Below are 26,460 nucleotides of genomic sequence, written 5' to 3' on the forward strand. Positions count from 1 at the left end.
ATACAGACTTGTAAATTGAATCTGTATCTACGTTTGCCCTGTTTATGAACACAATTCTTCACTCAAAGGAGCGACGCTCCAAAAGCTTGTGCTACCAACTAAACATGTTGGACTTTAACCTGATGCTGTGGAACTTCTTACTGTCCAAAACAACTTTGGCAGAGGACACACATGGACTTCACGGGACCCATTGGATGCTACACATTTCTTGGCATAATGGACAGGTATTCAAAGCAGCCTGAAGTCAGGACCATGATGAAAAGAACCATACGAGAGTTGGACGAATTGTTCTTAAGCTTCAGACAACCCGAATAACTCATGATAATGGATGCAATTCACATCCCAGAAATTTGTGGATTACCTAGAGAACAATGGTACAAAGACTACCTCATATCTTCTATCCACTAACGGATTGGCGGGTAGGCTAGTACAAACACTGAAACATGTCATCAAGATGCCGAAAGACAAAAGTTCACTATCCATCGAGTAAATAACCACCTCATGTCTGATTGGAATACGGCCAACGCCACCACTCAAAATTCACTGGCAATGTTGCTCCTGAGAAGGAAACGGAGAACTAAATTTGATCGACTCACACCACCTGACAATACTACAATGGCAGAGTGACAATAGGCACAAGTTTATTCTCATTAAGCAAAGAAAACAGAGGAGCTTTAACCAAAGAAAAAGCTTTAGTGTGAAGTGAACCATTCTAGCTAAGACAGAAACAGAAGATGCTGGAAAATCTCAGCAGGTCTGACAGCAGTGAGGAGAAAATAGAGCCAACACTTCAAGTCTAACTGACCCTTCAATACAGCAAGCCACAGGGATTTTCCAGCATTTTCTGTTTTTGTTTCAGAGTCCATCATCTGCAGTATTTTGCCTTTATTCTAGCTAAGGCAGGCCTGGTCAGAAAGATTATGAAATTCCCAAACCAAGGATTACTATAGAACCAAGTTCAGCTTCTACTCTAGTAGAATAATCTCTCTGGAAGGTGGCAATGAAGCAACTTTACAAGCTAAAGTACCTGATATTCTTGAGGAACAGATTACCAAGGGATGTCAAAGATCATGGCCCAGAACGTCATATCTTACCAAAACAAAATCAACATTCACCAAAAAGACTCTTGTATTAATTGTATATATGTAGATAATAATGCTCAGTAATGTAAATGTTTGTAGTGGGTTTGTTGTTGGACTACTGAAGTAAAGCAGGAGGGATGTTACGCATTATAAAATAATGCAGTCACATGACATACTGCAACAGAGGCATTTGCAGGTATTAGTCCCTCTTCCACATTGGGCTTCAATCTGGCAAAACCTTGGAAATAACATGGCAATTATATGTTGAAGTAACCCACAGTGTAACACCTTAGAAATCCTTCTCAGTATGAAAAAAAATTACACATACACAACAGTTTGTAATTGCCAAAACAAGTTAGCAGTGATAGCGCACACAATAATCCTATGTGTTCAAAGTCAGATCTCTTCACTCCCCCCTCCCTTTCCTTTCCCAAAGCTCTTGTGAAAGAAAGGCCTGGTCAGGAAAATTAATGGACTAATCGCAAGGCAGAATGAATTCATTGAGGGGTTCTCAATTTAAAAAAGAATCCAGAAGCACATTTTGAAGCGAGTCTGAAGAAGGTGCATTAACAACATTTATGCAAAAGGAAAAGAAAATGCTTACATTTAAAGCTTTTTATTTTCCATCCTTCACCATAATTGTTTTACAATACAAATATCACCTTGTGTATACACAAACTACAGAAAAAAACTCTCACATAAAATACAGAATGGAGATCATATAATTTGCAATAAAAAACTATTTCTCACATTGGCAAATAGACTTCATTTTCACGACTTTTGATTTGGGTGATACTACATGCATCATTTGCACAAATATAATAAAATTTATAGAAATAGAGTATCTCTGTAGCAGATTTACCAACTAATGGGTCAGAGGAGCATGGACACTTTGCTAGTACATTAACCTCTGCACATAAATTCGGTTTTTTTGCCTTCATGTTATGACTTGATATTTAAGAAAAATGCAAAATCTGTAAAAAGGAATTTGAAATACAACAGTTAAATTTGCTGTGCTGTATTTCCCATTTATATAATAAAATAATTTACCTGTACAGTAATATATCTAACAGGACATGCCCATAGTTAGTGAATTGAATATTACCGTTTTCTTTTATTTTGCACCCAATATCTCAAAAGTATTCAAGACAATGTGTGCGCAAACGTTAACTACAAAACTGAATGCTCAGTGTTGAGCTTACATTTTGCAATTCTGCAACAGTTAATTATTAACTCAATACTCAAGGTAATATACATATAGGCTTTTGAGTTTTCATATACTATATCTGAGACCACCTACTGACCATACAATCAGGACAAGAAAAGGCACTAGAAAACAAACAATATCTGTCAAAATTCCCACCCAGTGCTGATTTCATTCTTGCTAATAATGAAAGTCTCGGAGTCCACCATTATGTGCAGACTTCACTTTTAAATACTTGAAAAACAGTATAGATTTTTTTTTGCACTGCCACATTCATTTAACATAAATAACAAGAATGATTGCTATAAAAAAACATTTTTGCACTTAGTTTCTTTTGCCATATTTGGTTCCAAAATGCACAGAGTTTGTTTGCAAACAGAACCCAATCCCTATTCATCAACCACCTTTAATATCTAAACATTTAAGAAAATGGCTTTCAAGCCCAGTCTTTGGGGCAAGGATTATTAAAGATGAATTTCTGATTGAAAAAACACAATTTATCCCAGACATCTTTGCAGACATATGCTAAAGAAAACACTAGCAGACAGGACACAATTGCCACTGATGCAGTTAATATCAAATACAATTGAATGTGATTTTGTGTTTATGGCATATACCAAAGACAAAAAGACAATTAACTAAAGATTATACAGTGCATGTCAATTGTTTTTGTTCTACATAGTCCTTTGGAAAGATCACAGTGCTGACCAGTTAATTGGAACACTTCATTATAAGTGAATGTTGCAGGGCATGAGTTAGCAGAAAGTTCACTATGGCATCAGCTCAAGAGGAATTTTCAGCACTTTTGCACAGTCCCTCAGATTATCTGGTGTTATGTGTCCGTTACTAATCTGCTGTATTTAACTTTTCTCCCAAGGAACTGTGATATGGATGACCAGGAAAGTGGCAAATGATATGTACGAGGTACAATGCCTTGAACGTTGCTTTCCAAAAACTGAAAGAATTTATACCACCACACCTGGGATAGAAAATTAGTCTTGGAGGGCTCCTTTAATACCTGAAAAGAAAGGGATATAAATATGTTAGTTAGATCATAATAGGGGAAAAATTTACAATAAGTAAACATATTAATATAATTCAGGAGTTACACACGAAGACAATGCAGCAAGCCAAAAAAAATTGTCTTATCTTGGGCAAGTGGTTTACAATTTTCTTAACTGCAGGAAACTTTTATATCAAGTACACCATCTCAACAATATACTGGTACTGCTAATATTTTACACCCAGTTAACCACCTTTCTGCTCATCTGAGAACATCTCAGCAGTGGACATCAGAATTACATTTTGTTTTGGTGCTTTCACTTTATCTCCTTTGTCACTAAAATCAGATCATATTTATTCTTTACACTACTTTTTGTTCCGATATCTAATGTGGAACACGTGTACATACAAGGTCTAAGTTTTTGGGACTCTCGATTATGTCAATTTCCATTGTCTAAGGTTTGGGCTGCGAGGGGGTGGAGGAAAGAAAGGGGCGCGGGAGGTGCTGCAGATATTATGGAAGGAATTAGAAATGCCACAATATTTTTTGAGAATTATTTGAATAGGTTCAGGTGCTTTTATAGAAATTGAAGGAGAACTGATGTTGGAGTCATAGCCTTAGACAGAGTTTGTATGGTCCCATTAGGACCACTGAGTTTACCATGGACCACCATGTCACCTGTCACTTGAGTAATCCAGTCTGTTTCATTTCCCGATTCTAACCCTGTGGCTCTGCAAGAGTTTTCCTTCACGTTCCCATCCAATTTACTTTTGAAATCGCTTGAACACTGTGGTAAGCAATGAGTTCCAGGCCATTCCCACAGTGTAAAGAGTTTTTCACATCCTCCCCATCTCTCTTGTACAAAATCTTAAATTGTGACTCCTAGTCCTGATATCCTAAGCTAATGGAAAAGCTTTGCTTTGTCTATCTTAACTAAAGCTGTCAAATTTGTGTACACATTTATCAGATCTTCCTCTCTATCTCCTTTGCTCCAAGGGGAATAATCCCAGCTTCTTTAACCTAACCTTGTAACTAAATTCTCTCAAGTTGACATTCAAATCCTCATGTAAAAGCTCAACGTTCTTGTCTTCCAAGTATCTCCAGAGAGAGGGGAGGGGAGGGGAGGGGAGGGGAGGGGAGGGGAGGGGAGGGGGAGGGGGAGGGGAGGGGGGGGGGAGGGGGGTGTGTGTGTGTGTGTCTCAACGGCTTTGGATTCCAACTATCTCCTGGTCCCCAGTGGGCTGCATTCTCAATCACAGCCAAGCCATTTTGCAGAGTTGATGAAATGCAGTAACTATTTTGTACAGATAGAGGGAGCGGCATTTCAACCCAACTAAATAGGGGATTTCCTCAAAAAACACAGGAGACAAAGAGCAAACTGAAATTTATAATATTTCCTTAGGTGTACAAAAAATCTGATAAACCTTAACATAATTAAAAATACTTGGTCTGGCATTTATATTTGCAAGTTCAGCACAAAACGTTCATAAGGAAAAAGACAAAATGGCTGATAGATAATCCTCAAACATACTTGTTAGAACGAGTAATTTGTTTTCCAGTAAAAAGAACAATCTGGCACATTCTCACTTTGCTCCAAACAAGTTCTTTAAATTCTGGCAAACCTCGAGTGGCTGCATATTTCAAATTTCTAGAGTCATCTTACTGCACACAATAATGCAATGTATTAAAAGTTTAAGTTATTGATAAGGGAGGTTGAAAGGCAAATGGTCTCTTAACTATGAATTGCTGCGCTAAATGATATGGTAGACTACAGGGAGAGCAGGCTCACCTGCTCCTGGACTGGATGCCGCTCTATTCTGGACTCTCCACTGCTATCCACATCCCTCCAGGTCAAACTCTCTTCTCTCTGGCTTTCTCTCTCCCATTTTCCCTCCGTGCGCGCAGTGGTAGCAGCATGTGGAAGAGTCAGCATACATTAAAATTCAGAATTTCCCACTGAGGGAGCTGTGGTGACTGATCATGCATATTATATGTGGGTATGAGATTTTTTTAAAAAAGTTGAAGGATTCTTAGCTGAAATGTAGGACATCTCTTTTCAGATGTACAGCATTTACACTATGAGGTTAAAAACAGGATCTTTTCAATTTCTGGTCCATTCAGCTTACATCTGACAGTAGAAACAAAGCACAACATCCCATGGATTCTCTTTGGGATCAGCATAATCCAAATTAGCCAGAGTTGGAACAGAGCCTGAATCAGCCTTGATTGACCCACACAGACTGGCATTTTAAAGTGGGGTGTTTTTAATATACATATGATGCTAAGCTTTTATTTAAACATTCCAAGCATAGACTATGTGATCAATATATTGATTCCACAACTTACCTGTTGGTTGGCCATGGTATGGTACCACCAAAAAAGACGTGTAGTGATATAATATGCCACCACTACATCCACAGTGTAGTGGTCATGTGCAAGAAGAATGCAGAAAACCCCAACAAAACTGAGAATCCAGCAACACCAGTGATACCACCACCATCGCTTTGGAGAATCTGAAATAAATAAAATCAAAACTTAACATTTACAATAATGCTGATGGTCTGAAACGTAACTTGTATTTGTCTAGTGCCTTTAACATAATAAGGCACTTCATCGGGGAATTAAGAAACAAAATATGGCACAGCCCCCCACAAGTGGGGAGACACCCAGGGCAAATAACCAAAGGTTTGATCCAAGAAACAGGTTTCAAGGTGCCTCAAGAGAAAAGCATGGTAAAGACAAAGATTTAGGGAGGAAATTCCAGAACATAAGGCAGCCAAAAAGGTGCTGTCACCAATGGTGAAGCCATTAAAATCAGGGATGCTCAAGAGGCCAGATACCAATGGAAACTTTTCACCCAAACACAGAATAGGAGTAAATTTAATTGGCAATTAAAGTGATCAATATATATGCATAAAATTTGGACATTTAGAGTGTTAACTTGCAACATTAGTGTTTCACACAAAATACAACTGCATTTTGCTTGTTGTATTACACATTTACTGAACCGATTCATTACATGACTGACAATTTTATGCATCTTAATAATACAGGAACAAACAGATATATTGAGATATAGGATTTATCTTATTCTCCTTCGATTTTAGAAATTTAAGATGGAAGCAACTCTGCAACTCTTTCCAAGACTATGTCAGTAATAGTGTTTTCTTGCTTCTAATGGTTAATTTCCAATATTTATTCCAAATATATTCATTCTTCCCTTCTCACTTTCCAATATCTGTTTTTCCATTATGAACTCAATTCCAGAAGACTTTTTTTTCCCCACACTTACTTCCAAAGTGGACCTGGAATTGATCAGTTCAGCCTGGTTTCTATGCACCACAACTAATATGATGAGAGAGTAGGAGTGGAACCTGCTCTGCCATTCGACAAGATGATGGCTGATCTGTTTGTGGCCTTAACTCCACTTTTCTGCCTGACCTCTTAACACTCAAATGTTCCCTTGTCAATCAAAAAGCTACTTAACTCAGTCTACAATCTATTCAATGACCCAGCCTTCACTACTCTCTGGGGAAGAGAACTCCTTTGACGGTTTGCCTATGCAGCAGAGGGTGGCACCATGGCAAGTACTGCTGTCTCTCAGCACCAGAGACCTGGGTTCAATTCCGGCCTTGGTTGATTCTGGGGAGTTTGCATATTCTCCTATCCACGTGTATTTCCTCCAGGTGCTCAGGTTTCTTCCTGAGTGGGATTGTCGTTGGTGCAGATGCGATGGGCTGAAGATGCTCCTTTGGGGAATCTGTGCAGACTCGATAGACCGAATGGCCTCCTTCTGCACTATAGGGATTCCAAATTTCAGAGTCCCATCTCAGATATTCCAAGGCTTCACCATTCTTCATTGTCTGGTCATCATTTGAATCAAGCTTGGCTCAGTTCAGAGTGCTGCACTCATTCCCGCTTATACACTAAAATGAATATTTGACTCAATCTAGACTTGTAGTACAGTAAGTACTACATGGTTGGAGGTGCTGCCCTGCTGTTAACAGGCAGCTCAGGTGGACATCAAAAATCCCATGACGCCAACATGCTTTTAAATCAATATCAAAACACAGACCAGCTACTCTTTAATTGCATTGTTTGTGACTTTTGCAGATGCAGAATGATGACTCTTCTACAGTGTACTTCACATACTACTTAATTGTGCTTTTCAAGAGATTTAACTGTGTTTGAGATTTGATTTAAAAAGGTCGTAAGAAGAGAAAGTGTGTGTGTTAGTCTGGTTTTCCCCCATTTGAAGAAGAATTACCAGCAAAATGTCCAAAAACACTGAAAATCTACAATAAATTAATTTTTAACTAACAACCTCTCATCTCCAAACACCTTCAGAACATTGTCATTTTCTCTATGCTTGTGGCCACAAGCACCCGGACAACAATGCAGTTCAGAGAAATAAGATAACTGGTTCAAGGAGAGTAATTAATGCAACAAAGACAGAAGAATAGGAGAGGCGCAAGAGAGTGAGGAGATAAAGTTTGGTTAGCAGTGAGAGAAAAGAACAAGAACACAGCAAGAATGTCACAACAATTAAGAGGAATGAGGGGATTGGGATGAAAATAGTGCGCAGAATGAGGCATAGTTGGTCTGAGATCATTCTCCCTATGGATTCCTAGGCAGCAAACATTGAATAATCTTGACTATAGTTGAATACCTAACAGGTTGGCCAAATCAAACTCTGTCCTCCAAGCCCAACATCCACACATGCTCCATCTAAGAATGGCCACTGTTTCCTCTGGATGAACCATTTTTACACAGGGCAAGGGTCATAGATGGGATAGTTTTGCAAATGATCTGTCCATGCCATTACTAAAATATTATTTCAATAAAAACAAAAGACTTCACTTTTTTTAAATCTACGGTGTCATTAAATTATTTTTGGCACTGGGAAACAACCATTGATGGAAATGTTTGAAAAGGAGCCATAAACCTCTCCATAAAATAAAATAATGCAGCATGGTTGCCTTATACAAGTGCACAACACAAATATGCTAAGACAAGAATAAAACATTAGAAATGTCAAGAATGTCAAAAATCCACAAGACGTAACATTAGACAAAATGATAAGGTTCCTCAAACTGCACTCTAATTATAAACCTCTTGGGCAACCTACATGAATTTAAATGTTGTGGTCTGAATATAGAACCCACTGACACTGAATCTACACTATTAGACAACCTTCAAATTCAGCATATCTAACACAGAGTTAGAAACTTCAATAAGACCACAAGGACAAACTGCTGTAAATAGAACACTGGATGTAATAGGATCCAATAGGATCCACCCTCCCACTCCCCCAGTTAGAATTTGAGGTACATTATAGATCTTGTATAATGCCTGCAATCTCTTTTGAAATGTGTGAATAGCCTGCTCTGTAATGGGATGCATCTAACACGTTCAATGTGCAAAAATAGTGAGTAGTTAAATCAATATCAGCTTAAATCTATTTGCATTCCACAGAGACTTGTGTTACACATATTTAGAGAAAGTTTGCACTAAATCTGAACTGCAATATCAAGAAATGCTCCCCGTCACTGTATGCAGGGTATACAAGCTCCCTTATTCCAGCACATGTAGGATCCAAATCTGTTACAAGCAAACAAGTCAGAACCATTTGAATCTACAGTTCTGTGACCCTTCAGTACCTGACAGCTACTATTCTGCTGCCCCTTAGCTGGGCATGAATGACCAGTGAACTACGCCAAGAAAGTACAAATATGCTCAAAATTCAAAATGAAAAGTCAACATAAATTTTTAAAAAGGTGGCAACTTACACTCTTTGATAAATAAGTAGGTGAGTGTTAGCATAACAGTATGGCCACTGTACAGGTAGTCTCCACACATGGTGTGCGCTCCTGTGATTGACAGGCCACCTCCAGCTATCATCTTCATAATTCTCCTAAACTGTGCTTCCACATCTCCAAACAGCTGCAAAATGAGAAAGAAAAACAATGTCTTAAATCAAACTGAAATAAAATTACTAGGACTAATCAAATGTTAAACATGGAAAACGTGAAGTAACATGGTTCTTGCAAAAGACTGCCTGGAACCACAACAAACTATGTTTCATGGTGCTACGCACAGCAACTTTGCTCCAACAAAAGCCACAGTTGGTGTGTTTTAAAAGGGGCATTCCCTGGGAAGATAAACAACTCCTGAATCATTAAGGGTTTATAATTATGCAGAGGTTAGCAGCTGCTAATATGACACCACTCTGGCTGGTTTCTTCCCCAGTAATAGGTTCTCCACTTTGTTTAGTGGACAGGTCGGCTCAGCACGTGGCCAGATGTACTATGGTAAACCACAAACCACCTCAAAAAGTTTCCTTGAACTGTGCTTGATCGCAACTCTTTTCAGTTGCTAGCCTCAACAGAACATGGTGACGCAAGTTTTGCTGCATTTTGTTTGACTTGCCAACAGCAACGCAGGACTGGTTAAAAAGACAGTGGCGAATATACTTTCTAACAGCTTTCACATGTTCTGGAACCTGAAACATCCAAAGTATTTAAACTATTTATGCGATTCTGATTTTGACTACTGACAATACTACTGGGGCCAAGAAACTTAAAATTACGAAAGTTGGCAAAAATGAAAGAAATGTCAGGGATGAAATGTTTAAAAAAAATGCAATTAACGGTACATCACCAAAAATAGGTTTGATTTCTGAAACACATCTTTTCAAAGGAGGAAATTTCCAACTGTGTTCAGCCTATATTTAATAAATATTCAGCAGAGGACAAATATTCATAATGAAGAAAGATATGCCCCTGGAACAATGACAATTTACTGCAAAATAATAATCATGGTTTGTCCTAAAAATTTACATCTCCACTCCCAAGTGAAGTTATGCTGCCATTCAGAGAGAGATATATTTGTTATTTTTGGAAGGGGGAGGCCGCAGTTCACCTCAACTGGAAGAGAAGTTAACTGATGAGCCTGATCATATCTCTGGAACATTCTTGATCACTTCAGATTTAAAAAGGACTATTTCTGTTGGATTAAAGCCATTCCCTAGACCTTAAATTTTGATCCATTTCACTCTATAGAGCAGAATTTGAAAGAAGTGGTCCTCACGATAGTCCCCATTTGCATGCTGCTGGAATAAGGGAATTATTCAGTTTTGTGCTTTAAGAAACATCTCAAAAAGGTCAAGCTTAAACCCCACAGCCAAAACCAACTTCCACGAATTGTGCAATTTGAAAACTATAAACAATAAATATTTTTATTTTCTAATGCAGCAATAGCTCAGAAAAGGAAATCGATCACAAAACACAGCCAGAATTGAATCAAACTTAATTTCAGAACAAGAAAAATGACCATGGGTGCTGCCGGATGCTCTCCAGGGAAGGAAACCTGATCTGATTTGAGAGGTTAACTCTATGCTTTCTCAAATTGCCCAACAAGCTGAATAATTGTGAAAACAAACTCAACGAGGCCAATAATTCCTTCTCAAGCCAACAGGAGGTTGGCAATGAGGGCACCCTTGCCAGCCATTCAAAATACAAACTGAAAGAAAATTTAGGGTTTCAGCATGACTCCATCCCATGTTATCATGATTACCATGCTCATTCTTGCAGAAGATGCATGCAATTCCATTTCATCACATCTGACCATCACATTCTAGGATTCAATTGACAATGGTGATCATATAACCTTTCCAATACATATTTGTGCTGGACTAAAATGATGTGGCTAGTCTGTTGGTCAGGCTTTTGAGCAGACTCACGAGCTCAGCTGATGTCATTCAGGGCGTTCAATTTCCAAACACTCAAGTAGACATAATCACATTTGTTAGGGTGCAGGAGGCCATTTGGCCCATCACGTCTGCAACAGCTCTCCAAACAATCATGACTTGGTGCCAATCCCTTGCCTTTTCACCGTACTCCTGTACATTGTTTACATTCAAGTAATCATCCAATACCCTCTTGAATGCCTCGATTGAACCTGCCTCCATTACATTTTCAGGCAGTACATTCCAAACTCGATCCACTCTGTGAAAAAGTTTAATCAAGTTCAGCATGCATGCTGATGACACAACTTTATCTTCCTGCATCACTCCTCAATTCCAAGACCGGTTGCTGAGCAACATCAAGTCTGGACTTAATGTAGATAAAGGTGAAGCCATTATATTGAATTGCAATTGGTTCTTACACTCCAGTGCTTTTAACACCGCAGATCAAGCCTAGTGATGCAGAACTTAGCCACATTACTCAATGTTGAGCTGACCTGCTTAGCCTTTACCAGCTTCTTTATCAAGACCACCTTTTCCACTATTAAAACATTTCCCACATCAGCCTCAAATCTCCCTCATGGTTATCAAGGCTCTAAACTGCACACTTATCACAGAAAGCCTGATTTCTTTAAATGCTTTCCAGCTGGCCTCCCTATTTTTATCTAAATACCAAAGAATGATAAACTTGCATTTATGTAATGACTTTCATCTAATCAAGATGTTCCAAAGCATTTCACAGCTCCTAAAATACTTTGGAAATGTAATCACTATTGGCCTCTAGAAAAGAAACTGGCAACCAATTTAAACATCCGATCTCAGTCAACAAGATAAATGACCAATCTGTTCTGATGGTGTTGATCGAGGGATATACATTAGTAAAATTATAGCTCTTCTGCAATACTCGAACTTCTATGCACCTTATCACATCTCATCTATAAAACAGCACCACCCAATAATGCCACATTCAAAAGCACTTCAAGTTTCAGCCTGCATTGTGCGCTTATCTGTAGATTGAAACCGTAATCAATAACCTTCTGACTCAGAGGCAAAAGTGCCATTATGAACTCCACGTCACTGCTAATGTCAATATCACCCATTTACAATCTCGCACTTACTGTGCTAGTTCACATCATCATTCGGAACCTACAAATCAATTTCATAACTTTGACATTAACTTTGAAGTGCCTCCATGACCTTGTCTCAGCTCAGTGACTTCCCTTGGCTCTAGTTACATTCATCGTTGCTCCTTGGTTAATAGTCTGCCCATTATTCCTTATTCTCTTCACTCCACAACTGGCAGCTGTTCTTTCAGTTACTCAATGCCCATTTCTGGGATCGCCTCTTGAAAGCCTTTTGTCATCATCATCCTTCCTGCATTCAAAAACCTGGTATAGACTCTTTCTAATGGCTCTCTTAGCCCTATTTCTCTACTCCATTCTACTTAATATTTCCCTTGCTGGTGTACATTTCATTCACCGTTTTGTACAATGCTCAGGAATGTCATTCCAATATTTGGAATGCAAACACTAAGGAATACCATCATTAAAAATACTAGACAACTTCATAAAAATAGGCATTACCAGCATTTTGCAATTGGTTTATTTCACAAGAAAGGCAGAACACCCCACCCCAAATTGGTGTTAAATCTGGACACATCTTTGTTGGTCAGGATTTTATCTGCTACAGGGAGCATCGCTGGCCTTGCGCTCTCAGCGATAGCCAATGCCACCTGTACTCACTGAGCTGTATTTTGTTTTCATGTAAATTAAAACATTTTTGAAAACTCAAAGTACACATTTACCCTGTGATCAATTATGAATGGATTTAATTTCTTTAGCTTGGCTCAGGATTTCTTGATCACACATTCTGGGCTGATACTTCAGGTCAGTGCTGAGGGAGTGCTGCACTGTTAACACTACCTTCTTCAAGATACAAAAATTCAACTGACATTAAACCAAGTTCATACTTAGCCCAAGTTCTTTCCCCATCCCCACCCTCTGTAATGTCACTCTCCATAGCCCATTGCATCCACAAATGGACAGAGCAAGTTGAAGCAAATGCATAATAGACAAAAATTTACTATATCCTCATCTCGTTAACATGGGTGTGCCTCTCCCAAGATAGCGTGTTGATAAATGGATCGGATATAAAGCAGTATTTCCTGGTTAATGAGGTTAAATTGTCACCAAGTTAATTAATTCCCTCTACTGCAAAGCCAAATGAAAAAAAAAGTGATCAAATTTAACCTGTTGTAGCAATAATAAAACTGGATAGAAAATAATATGGATTGCAGCCACTGACTGTAATCTACAGCTGCACGTCAAAACTCAAGCAGAATGCCTTTAAGCCCAACATTCACTAGACAGTTAGACTAGAAGCACACAGCCAGGCAACGTACATGACAGGGGACATGGTGCAATGCGGCCTTTGCTTGGCCAGAATGTTTCACTTAGACTGATTCAAAGCATCTCAATCTACCATGTTATTTTACTACAAGAAATCTTCTGCATCAACCCCGAAAAGAGCAAATGTAGAAATAACTGATGAGAACCTAAAAATAAAACTTTAGCAACCAATCCCTCATATTATAATTTATGGATAATTCATCTACTCTTGTGCTCCAACATTTTTTGATTTTTGGGCTCCAAAAGGAATTAATATTTCAAAACAATTTGTTTAAAGGAAGAATCTTCTTTTACTTTTGTGAATTGAATTTGCTCCTTCCCCTCCACTCAATAATTAAAATATTCAAACTCAGCACACATTAGGTGGAATCTCTATTTACCTCTTACATGACAAAACAGATTCAAGAACATTTCAGAAGTTATCTCTGACCCTATCTAAAGCTCAGCTCAGACACCAAGACACAAACAAATGCACAGCAACAGAGCAATTCAAGTGGCAAATGTACTTCATTACCACACCATCAATCCTATTCAAGGATCTGAAGAGAGAAGCAAAAGTAAACCTGGGTCCCTTTGACATCAAGACATGTGAAATTATGATGGGAACTCAGGAAATGGCAGACGTGCCAACAAATATTTTCTGTCGTTGCTCACAAAATGCAACAAAGTGATGGACCAAGAAGCTAGTGACACAGTGAAACTTCAGGCAATTAATACTAATAGGAAAAAAGCATTAGAGAAATTAAATCAATTCAAAACCAACAAAATCCCTGGACCTCAGGGCCTACATCCTATGATCCTAATTAATCAAAGTAGGGGATGCATCAATGGTTGTGATCTTCCAAAAATTGAGAATCCAAAATGGTCCCAGTGGATGGGAAGGCAGCAAAAACACCCTATTCAAGGACAAAGGGAGAGAACATAGGGAACTAGAGGACAGTTACCCTGATATCAATTGTTAGGAAAACGTTGAAATCCATTAAGGTGATGATAATTGGGGCATGGAGAGGATCATATAGTCAGACACAGCCCAAATAGTTTTAAGAAAGAGAAATCACATTTGACAAATCTATGCATGTTCTAAAGATATAACTGGCAGGGTAGCCAAAAACAGAACCAAAGGATATCATAAATTTAGACTTTCAGGTGGCATTTGACAAGGTGCCACCGAAAAGGTTACTGCTCAAGTAAGGGGCTCACACTGATTGGGGTAACAACATGGATAGAAGGTTGGTTAAAGCTCAGGAAACAAAGCAGGAATGAATGAGTCATTTTCAGGTTGCTAGGCTGTTGCCAGTGAGGTTTCCATAAGGATTAGCGCTGATGTTTCAGTTATTTACAATCAATTTAACCTCAGTGGTGGGAATGCTTTTAGAATAATTTCAGGCAATATCTGTCACTTGGAAATATGCGGATTAATTAAGGGATGCCAACAAAAATTTAAAAGGGCAAATCATGTTTAACTAACATGATTAAACTTTTGAAGAGATAGCAGGAATGGTCGAGGAGGTTAATGCAGGTGATTTGCATAACAGGCTTGCAAAGGCATGTGTGTCATGTAATGGGTTTGTCGGCAACACTGAAGCTCATGGAATAAATGAGACAGTGGCTGCTGGCATACAAAGTTGGCTGACTGACAGGAAATTTTAGTGGCAGATAGCTGTTCTCCGGATTTAAGGAATTTTTTTTTTTAGGACTTGCCAGGATTTTCTCAACCATGACCACGTCTTTTCTTGATCTATATTATTTACCTAGACTTGGCTGCGCAGATCATCAAATTTGGCAGTTATTATGAAATGTTGTGAACGGAGGAAGATAGAATGGTTTGTTTTACATACAATAAACAATACTTTTCACTGTATCCTAGTACACATGACAATTATAAATCAGATAAATTGGTTGGTGGAACGTGGCGAGTGGGGCGAGAAAGACAAATGACAGGTGAAATTTAATTCACAACTGTGAAGTGATACAGTTTGATTAGAGGAATGAGGAGAGGTAATATAAAGGATTAAATTCTACAGCAGATGCAGAACTTGAGATCGGCAGTATACACAAATTGTTGAAGGTTGCAGAGCAGGTTGAGATAGCACTGACCTTTATTCTGTTATTCACAGCTTTGTTTCTTTAAGTCCATTATCACTCCCATTGCCTAATGTTCCATGACATCTTTGTCAGTTAATCAAGTCTCCCCTCTAACCTATCCCTGACATTAGTCTGTTCTGCCTGACTGTCCCACTTTTTCCTTTTTGTTCTGATTGCCCACACATTTTCAACAGCATAAAATGTACCACACTCCTACCTTAAGTTTCAAAAGAGGACTGGAAATGTTTCTTGAATAGAATAAAATAGCTACAGTACAGAAGTACGCCACTCGGCCCATGAAGTCTGCACAGACTCTCTTATAGAATATCTTACTCAGGCTCTCTCCCTGATCCTAGCCCCATAACCCCACATTTACCATGGCTAATCAATTTAACCTACACATCTTTGGACAAACGGGCAATTTAGTGTGGCAAATCCATCTAAACTGCATCTCTTGACTGTGGGAGGAAACTGGAGCACCCAAAGGAATCCCATGCAGAAGCAGGGAGAATGTGCAAACTCTACACAGTTACCCAAGGCCAGAATTAATCCCTGGTGCTGTGAGGCAGCAGTGCTAACCGTTGTGCCACATGCCGCCCTATTGAGCTTTTTTGGCATTGTTTAATTTGAGAAATAGAACTGGATGACCAACATACACCTCTGACACAAGGCAGCTGCTGCTGAATGAAATGCCCAGCTCAGCACAATTACACAACCAGAGAGAACATGCACAATATCTATTCAACTTCAAGTAGCAAAGCTATATACAGATGCATATAATAAATATAAACTGCAAAAGATTATAACTCCTATATGTTAAATTGCATGCACTACATGGTATTTGGTCTTCACCACAAAGCAGAAATATCTCAAAGGAATACAAAGAAGTGAATTTCAGAAGCATTGGTTCAGATAAAGCATGGAAGAAATCTGGAATTCTCTCAAAACGCAAAGTTGAATCAATTGAAATTTCTTACGGCTGGGATCAATTAGATTTTTGCTAGCTAAGAATGACAAGGGATGCAGAGAAAATGTGGGTGAACGTAGTTGAGGTACATATCAATCACAAGCTAACGGAAAGTAGAACTGATCTGAGGGCTTGAATGGCCTGCTCCTGTTCTCATCTTTCTACGTTAAATACTTTGCACAAAGTTGTTCAAAGTATTTAGCTGCATAACATTTTTCCCCAAGTCAGTGTTTAAAAATACTGAAATAAACAAAATAATTATGAAACACAGATTACATTTTCAGAATACTTGGGGTTAAAAAGTAGTTGACATCTGTTTAACTAATTAAGCAACTCATTGGAACAAACCTTGAAATCCCTTGTAACCTGTGGGCTCAGGGGATTTTATAAAAGGCAACAGGTAATTCGTAAACAAGGCTGAATATAGTAAACTGTAGGCCAACAATCTCTGAACCTGATTCACCTGACACACTTCATCTGTCAGTAGGTGTTTCATTCTATTGCACTGGAGCACATTTCTTTTTAAAATAAAACACTAAAGTTATACTTTCAAAGTCTGATAAATATCCAACTCTGAAAAAAGTTAGTGAACCAGTAGAAAGTATTTGGGTACACAAGGTAAAATTCCCGTGATTACAGCTGAAAGTTTCATATGATACCCATCAGCAAGATTATAACTACTATATTTTGAAAATGCCTAAAATACACAAGATCCATATCATTACCTCTTATAATTTTGGCAAAAACATTATAATGTAACCAGAGTACTGCTTGGATGTGATAATGGAATATTTGTGTTTATTACTAAAGTAAGTGCCCCCATTTCCAAAACAAAGATTAATATCAGTGAATAGCATTTATTTTGATGGTTAAACATCAAAATGGTTAAACAAGTTAACACACAAAACATTCGACACATTCAATAAAATTGATCATGTTATAATTGAGGTTCGTAAGATTATATCTTTTGGTTTATAAGACTTATTATAGTTTGGGGCAGTATCTTCATATTTACGGGAAATTAACAGGGCCATGCGACTTCTGCTGGAGTCTGCCTGATCAAAAGACCGGATGGCTTAATTGATGGGGGTCAAAAGAGACTCTGTTTTACTGACAGGGAGGTGCGAGGTATTTCTGCTTGGCACTCATGCCAGCAGATACTGGTATACAATGCTTAGATCCCAATTTTCCCGAAGTTCCAGAAAGATCTCCTAGCTATTAAGTTGTAAACTACTGTTTTACTTCTAAGATGAAAGGAGTGTTATGATCAGAAATTATCTGTATCCCACTGCCATGGGGAAGAGAAAGCTATTTTGAGATCAGATTATAGAACATAAGAACATAAGAAATAGGAGCAGGAGTAGGCCATCTAGCCCTTCGAGCCTGCCCCACCATTCAATAAGATCATGGCTGATCTGTCGTGGCTCAGTTCCACATTCCCGCCCTCTCCCCATAACCCTTAATCCCCTCTCTTATCAAAAACCCATCAACCCGCGTCTTAAAAATATTTAGCGAGGTAGCCTCCACCACTTCAACGGGCAGAGAATTCCAGAGATTCACCACCCTTTGAGTGAAGAAGTTCTTCCTCAACTGCGTTCTAAACCGCCCCCCCCTTTATCTTGAGGCTGTGCCCCCTAGTCCTACTGTCCTTTCTGAGCGGGAAGAGTCTCTCCATCTCTATCCTATCCATCCCATTCATCATCTTATATGTCTCAATGAGATCTCCCCTCATTCTTCTAAACTCTAGCGAGTACAAGCCTAGTTTATTCAGCCTCTCCTCATAGCTCAACCCCTTCAACTCCGGCATCAGCCTAGTAAACCTCCTCTGCACTCCCTCCAAGGCCAAAATATCCTTGCGTAAGTACGGCGCCCAAAACTGCACACAGTACTCCAGCTGTGGCCTCACCAATGCCCTAATATCATATGACAGACTGGGTTGCATCTAACTGTATTGTGGTGAAGTGGTATTGTCATTGAACTAATCCAAAGACCCAAGTCTAGGGACACAAGTTCAAATCCTACCATGGCAGTGGGTGAAATTTGAATTCAATGAAAAATCTGGACATTTAAAAAAGTCTAATGATGACCATGAAGATATTGTTGATTGTCGTAAAAACCCATCTAGTTCACTAATGTCCAAGAAATCTATCGCCCCTACCTGGTCTGCCCTGCACGCAACTCCAAATCCACACAGAGTGGTTGACTCTTAAATGCCCTCACGGATGGGCAACAAATGTTGGCTTAGCCATCTAAGGCCATATTGCACAAAATAATTTTTTAAGACATAGAAGGCAAGATATTATCCAGGCTTTGAGAGAAAATGTCGACTCAATCATACACCATACAGAATGCAAATGGGAGTATATGCTCAGTTTGAAAAGTTCTTGGAGTTAAGAGAGACTGGAAGATTTGCCTAGCTTGGAGGTAGACTGACATATCTATAGTATTGCATCTACAATGACTGTCAGTTCTGGGATTAGAAGCTACCTGGCTAGGGAAATAAGGAGGAAGCAACTACTGGAAGAGGAAACAAGCGAAATGTTTGAGACTTGTAATACTTGCTTCAGCAATAAGCAACAAGAAATTGTTTATTTCAAGAGTACAAGTTGCCGAAACAAAAAATCATGCTTTTAATAGACTTTTGATAAAGTAAACACTTAAAATGTTAGATCTTGATATCTCATCCTTTCTGCTAATACCTGAACATTTGAATTTCTCTTTAAAAGAGATGATTCCCTATGAAGATCATAAAAGTGAAAGCCATGATGTGGGGATGCCGGCGTTGGACTGGGGTAGGCACAGTAAGTCTTGCATCACCAGGTTAAATTCTAAAGGTTTATTTGTAGTGACAAGCTTTCGGAATGCTGTCCCTTCACCAGGCGAATGGTGAGTTGTATTCACAAATACGACATATGTAGTCAGAGTCAATTACAATATAATGATTGGAATTTGCTACCTGGTGATTGTCGAGCGGTGTCCACTTATCTGTTGTCCCAGTGCTTGCATGGTCTCGTTGATGCACGATACTGTGCACAGAAAACTGCTCAGCCTTCAGGAGAACAGTGACCACGACACCATACAACCCTGCCACAGCAACCTCTAAGACATGACGGATCATCGACATATATGCCATCATTTCACGTGAGAGCACTATCCACCAGGTACACAGTACATACTCTTGTGACTTGGCCAATTTTGCCTACTTGATAAGCTGCAGGAAAGGAAGTCCTGAGGCATAGTATATTGGCGAGACCATGTAGATACTACAACAATGGATGAATGGACACTGCTCGACAATCACCAGGCAGGAGTATTCCCTACCTGTGTCGGAGCAGCAATCAAGGGCATTCAGCCTCTGATCTTCGGGTAAGCCTTCTACAAGGCGGCCTTCAAGACACACAAGAACACAGGATCGCCAAGCAAAAACTGACAGCCAAGTTCTGGACAGCCTCAATTGGGATCTCGGGTTCATGTCATACTACCTGTAACTCCCATGAATTGCCTGGGCTTGCAAAATCTTACCAGCCGTCCTGGCTCAAGACGATTCACATCTCTAACTGTGCTTAAGCCCCTCTTCACTCGCTTTGTCTGTACCTGTAAAGACTCGCATTCCAACCATTATCTTGTAAATTGAGTCTGTTTATATATGCCCTGTTTATGAACCCAACTCTCCACTCACCTGAAGGGACAGCACTCTGAAAGTTTCTACTACCTAATAAATCAGTTGGGCTTTTAACCTGGTGCTGAGAATTCTTACTATGAAGTGTAGAACTTACTATGAAGTGTACTATGAAGATTTACTGTAGTCCAGGCACCTTCAAAGCTGGGGAAGATTCAGCAAATCAGAGCAGAATTCTTTTCACATGGGCAGTGGTGCAGCAGTCAGTGTACATTATTATTATGGAGCAGAGTTCAGGACAAGGCTGCCGAGGATGCAACCATTAACTATTACGACCTGAGCAGTTTATCCATCAAAACATTCAAGTTAGTTGGGGACCAAGCAGCAGCACTGGAGGTGACATAGGTTCATTGGGGAAGCTGTGACTGAGATATGCCATCTCAGCCATGCAACTAGCAAGAACAATAATCTGGCACTGTTTAGTGAGTGACAGAAAATTTCAGCACCATCAACTTTTGGGATCTTATCACATGCAACTTCCAGACACCCAAGCAACAATAAAGAAAATGGAGTCATTGAGCAACAATGCAGGAGAGCATCAAGTTTGAGAATTTTCCTTTCCTATTTTTGCCTCCTATAAACATGCAATCATTTCCATTCATTTAGTGATCTAGATAATGCAGTAAATGCATGAATAAACACCAATAGTCATTTGTCAATAAATGCGTAGTTACATAAAATTGGAAGGCAAAAAAGATTTTAACAAAAAGCAGCACATTGGAGACTGGAAGCAAAGTGTACAATATCTTGCAAGAACTTATTTTGTCATTAGTATGCTACGTATGGCACACACTCTGTGGGGCATGAGCTGGGGAATGCAAAAGGAATTGAAAATGGAGCAATTGGGTGGAGAATCGGGACCCAGGTTCCATTCCCGGCTTGGGTCACTGCCTGTGTGTAGTTTGTACATTCTCCTCGTGTCTGTGTGGGTTTCCTCCCACAATCTGAAAGACGTGCTGGTTCGGTACATTGACCCGAACAGGCACCGGAGTGTGGCAAGTAGGGGATTTTCACAGTAACTTCATTGCAGTGTTAATGTAAGCCTTACTTGCGACTAATAAAGAAACTTTAACTTTTGGTTTCAAGTGCATAGAAGTTATAAACAAGGTTGAATCACAGTTGAAATAGAATGGGTTTCCAGCTAGAGAACTGACAGCTTGAGGCAGCACAATTGGTTCCGTATAACATGCAACACAGTTAATTATACACACAAGCTGCATTGCACGGGTTACACCAGTGAATAATGTATCTCTCTCTCACCTATCTCCCCCCCACCAAGTCATTTACCACCGCTCATCTGAAAAGGGGAAATAAAGGACTTACAGAGACAAAAGATATAGAGGTTAAAACAAAAGGCAATGGAGGCTGACAAGAGAGACAGAAACTGAAAGCGGCATTTACCATGTGTAGACACAGCCCGAGAGATCCACTAGCAATAAAAGTTAAAATGGTATGTGTGGAATTTTCTGTCCGTCACATCTAATATCCTGCGTCACACTTCTCCATCACCCCGTGGGCAAACTTATTTCTAAGCAACTCGACAAAAATCTACCTGCATTACAAAAACATGACACTTCAGATGTCATTCACTTCAAACTTCTACGTTTCATTTGAAAGAGTGGAAACAAACAAAGGAAAACAGTAGCAAAATCATCTTGTATCCACAAACTCTCCAGCAATTGAAACTAACCAAATCACAATGTCTACAGCTTCCTGATTAGCTATGTACTGAGACAGCCAGTGATTATTCATCAAATCGATGATTAACCTTAAAGAAATATTAAAAATGATACCTAAAGCAGAACTTTGCTATAATATTGATATACTGTCCCTGTCCTTACGTGCTATGACCATGGAAGGTCAGCTAGTCCCTTAAAGAAAAGCAAAGATCCAATATCTGAAACAGTAGAGAAATTTCATTCCTTCGCTTCCTGACAACCTGATTGGCCCATGGCCCATCATCCAGAGAACTCCATGCCCCTTTCCACCAACCCCCAATGCAAAAAAATCTCAATGTGGAGGAAAATATATACGGGGTACCTATTACTATTGATAGGAAAAATTAGCTCAACGACCCGGCCAAAATAAGCACACTCATCCTGGATTATGACTTGTGACCAGAACAGCAATTAAGCTCCTACACCATTCCCTTTGCTAAATATTAGATATGTGAACTATTTATTTATTAGCAAATGGCTATTGACATAACAAAATGGCCAGTTAAGCTGCAAATATAAAACATGGGAAAGTAAGTTGGGTAAGAATTCAGAAACTCTTCCACGGAACTGCCTAAAGGGAAATGTTAGCAGAAAAACAGCCAAAAATTGTTATAACAGGATGTAAGGCTTGTTGGCAAGAAGTGCATGTCCACATAATATTTTTAAAATATAGATTATTGCATGCTCAATTTTTACATGTACTTCCAGTGTCAGATTCATTACAAGTCATTGTTTTCATCGAGCTTAAATTTTCCTATTTATACACTTACAGGCAGCACAGCACTATCTGCTCGTGACCTGCAAAAATTGTGTTCTAGCCCATCTCATGCTCTCTCTTCTATTGCCAAAGCTCACACCTAACATGACCACTTAAGGCTCTCTGCTGCCCAGAGAATCACAGAAACCCCAAAAAGCCATTTTACCACTCTGACCAAACTGTAGTTCAGGTCAGGTCATTATTGTGCTTTCAACAAAGGGATTCTCCTGGGTATGATGGGAGAGGGAAAGATGAAATTTCTAAAAGAGCATGATAACTACAATAAGCAATTTAAATTGCAAAACTGAGGTGCTAACAGGAAATGGGAACACTAATCTACTGTACTCCGGATACTGCACCACCCCTTATTAACTTCTACACGTACACCAAGTACCCACTCCTTCCACTGCTACCCATCTCGAAGAACAAAACATCTATCATGGCACCACAAACTGTGCCCCATTTGTATTACAGTAGAAGCTCACCAAAAGCTGCAAAAAGAATTTGCAAAGCCAATTTCCAGCTTGTTTAGCACTTTCAACACCCTATAACTCCTTTCCACTCTTCATCCCTGCAATTCTACTGCCAGCAACAGCTTCCAGATGTTCCCACATGGGACAGCCAGCCTCCTACACTTCCAGGCCCTGACTATCCCCTCCCATTGATGCAAGATACAAAGTTACTTGCCCAATATTCTCAAATTCCTACAGTGCTTTGTTCCTGCCTCCTCCTCATCAGCACCTTCCCTAATATTATCATCTGCATCATGGATTTTTTTAAAAAAAGACAAAATTATTTATGTTGTCAAACATACAGAGGTTGCTAATTTAATAATTTGAAAAGAATATGAACAAAATTGAAGAAAATATTGATAATTGCATTAATTTACAGACAGCTGGACAAAGCTTTGTAAAGAATGCTAAAGTTGGGAATTTGATGCTAGTGAGGCTTCAGTTAAAAAGGCGAAGGGGTGCGACAATTCTATTCTTTTTGCTTCACCCCCCCATAGGTTTCGACTGTTCTTCCTTTTGTCTTCGGAAAAAAAAAGCAGGTTGCAGCTTTCTAAGTTAGTGATTGATCAACTAATCAAATAAATAATGTCAGACAAAATGGCAATATAAGTGCTGTGACACAAGTGTAATACGTTGGAAATTATGGAGTGCACCGCAATCTTGGAAATCTGTGTAAATGCATGCAACTCGAGCTCAGTTTTTATGACAAGTGATGCTTACTATTACTGAAGCTAGCTTTCAATTGTAGATTTATTCATTTGAAATTCCACCAGCAGTCAGTGGAAATTGAACTCAGCACCTCTGGATTATTAATTCAAAAGAGATTACCGCTGTGCCATTGTCTCCTTCTTCCTATTGACTGAACAGATCAAATGGGCAAAGGTGGTCTGGCAGATAGGTTTTTGGAACAATACATTGTAGAACCAATTAGGACAAGAGTTATTTTAGATCAAGTGTTAAGCAACGAAGCAGGGTTAAAGATCCACTGGGAAAATGTGATCACAACACATTTGATACAAATGAGGAGAGAGTTGGCTGAGGCTGATTGGTAAACTAGAAGTTATAGTATTAAATAGTGGGAAACTTGAAAACACTTCAAAATGTTCAAAAATACATTCCACTAGAAAACAAAAACAAAAAAACTATCCATGACTTTCTTGGGAAATTAAAGCTAGTATTTGATTAAAAGATACTTATAGTATTGCAAAGGTAAGAGTAAGCCTGAGGATTGGGAGAGCTTTAGGAAATAGGAAAGACCAAAAAGTTCAAAACAGTTGGGAAAACATATTGTAGGCATATAACGGGCAGCACAGTGGCACAGTAGTTAGCACTGCTGCCTCATAGCACCAAGGACCCAGGTTCGATTCTGTGTCAGTGTGGAGTTAAGGTTCTCCCAGTTTCTGCGTGTTTCCTCCCACAGACCAAAGAATGCGGGTTAGGTGGATTGGCCGTGCTAAGTTGCCCCTTAGGGGGAATAGCTAGGATAAATGCATGAGGTAATGGGAATAGGGTTGGATAAGATAGTGGTCAGTGCAGATTCGATGGGCCAAATGGCCTCCTTCTGCACCGCAGGATTCTATGAAAAAGGGGAGCAGTTAAGGTAAGGCACTTTAAAAAGTCAGACAGGAAATTATTAGGAGGAATGAGGAAATGGCAGACATGTTAAAAAGATATTTTGTGCCAGCCTTCTCAGTAGAAGACAAATGATATACCAGAAATCAACAGTAACCATAGGCTAAAAGTGAGGTATCCTTGGTAACTGATAGAGAGAAAAAGGGGTGGCACAGTGGTGAGCACTGCTGCTTCACAGCTCCAGGGACCTGGGTTCGATTCCTGGCTCGGGTCACCATCCGTGTGGAGTTTGCACATCCTCGTGTCTGCATGGATTTCCTCTGGGTGCTCTGGTTTCCTCCCACAGTCCAAAGATGTGCGGGTTAGGTTGATAGGTCATGCTAAGAAATTGTCCCCTAGTGTCCAGGGATGCGTCGGTTAGAGGGATTAGTGGGTATAATATGTAGGGATTATGGGGGGTAGGGCCAGGGTGGGATTGTGTTCGGTGCTGACTCGATGGGCTGAAGGGCCTCTTTCTGCACTGTAGGGTTCTATGACCTATGAAAAATAAAGAAACACCAGGGGCAATAAATCATCAAATCCTCAGAACTTAATGGTCTTAATTCTACGGTCGTAAAAGAGGTAGCTACTGAGTGTGGAAGCAGAGGCAATGATTTTCCGAACAATTCCTACACGCTGGAAGTCTTAGTGAACTGGAAGCTCCCAAATCTAACACTGCTTTTCAAGAAAGTGGGAGGGATAGGGGAAGGGGAGAGAAGAAATTGGGAACTACAGGTCCGTTGGGCTAATCAGTTATTGGAAAAATGCTGGAATGTATCATTTAGAAAGTCTTAACAATGCTCTTAGAAAATCATGAAATGATCAACGTCAACATGATTTTAGAAAAGGAAAATCATACTTGACAAACTTATGTAGTTTTTTTGGAAATGCAACAAACTCGATTTCCAAAAAGCATTTGATAAAATATCACACCAAAAGCTAATATGCAGGATAAATGCTCAGAGTTTGGGATAATCAATTAGCTTTCACAGTAACTTCGTTGCAGCATTAATGTAAGCCTACTTGTGAAACTAATAAATAAACTTAAACCTGGCTGGATGGAGGATTGGTTAAAATGGATAGGAACACAGAGCTAGGGCACATTAGAGTATTTTCATTTAACTGGTGGAATGCCACAAGGATTAGTGCAATGGTCTCAAACATTTACAATTTACATTCATGACTTTGAAGAGAACAAGTGTAACAAATCCGAATCTCAAACTTTTCAAATTCCTTCACGGCCTTGCCCTTCCTTGCCACTGTCATCTCTTCCAATCCCATAATTCTCCAGGTTATCTGCCTTCATCTTACTCTGACCTCTTTACGTCATTTTATTCCTTTAAAACTCTTCTTAGAAACTTTGACAGAGCTTTTACTCATTTGACTTAATGCAGCTCAGGGTCATGATTTGATTTATAATGCTCTTGAAGTGCCTTGAGATGTTTTATTACATTAAAGTCAATATATAAATTGAAATTGTAATTGTAAATGATGCACTTCCCCTGTATTTCACTAATAATATTTCCATAATGTTACTCACATTATTTCCTCATGTACATTAAGTGATTTTGATTTGATTTATTATTGTCATATGTATTAGTATAGAGTGAAAAGTATTGTTTCTTGTGCACTATATAGCCAGAGCATACTGTACATAGAGAAGGAAACGAAAAAGAGTGCAGAACGTAGT

At 39.2% G+C, this 26,460-nt stretch overlaps 1 protein-coding gene across 6 annotated transcripts in view; it reads right to left on the reverse strand.

The window, feature by feature from the left end:
* Positions 1–1,682: 1,682 nt before the first annotated feature.
* The window catches only part of sgms1b (sphingomyelin synthase 1b), a 102,165-nt gene continuing 77,387 nt past the window's right edge, over positions 1,683–26,460 (reverse strand). For all 6 annotated transcript variants that reach the window (XM_080205479.1, XM_080205476.1, XM_080205480.1 and 3 more), the window contains 3 exons: positions 9,079–9,232; positions 5,636–5,802; positions 1,683–3,304 (listed from right to left, as the gene is read on the reverse strand). In XM_080205479.1, coding sequence (XP_080061605.1) covers positions 3,119–3,304; positions 5,636–5,802; positions 9,079–9,232 — 507 coding nt within the window. In that variant the 3' untranslated portion in view covers positions 1,683–3,118. The remainder of the gene's footprint in view (positions 3,305–5,635; positions 5,803–9,078; positions 9,233–26,460) is intronic.

Source organism: Carcharhinus amblyrhynchos, chromosome 17, assembly GCF_965287045.1.
Source record: "Carcharhinus amblyrhynchos chromosome 17, sCarAmb.v2.hapA, whole genome shotgun sequence".
Classification (NCBI taxonomy): domain Eukaryota; kingdom Metazoa; phylum Chordata; class Chondrichthyes; order Carcharhiniformes; family Carcharhinidae; genus Carcharhinus; species Carcharhinus amblyrhynchos.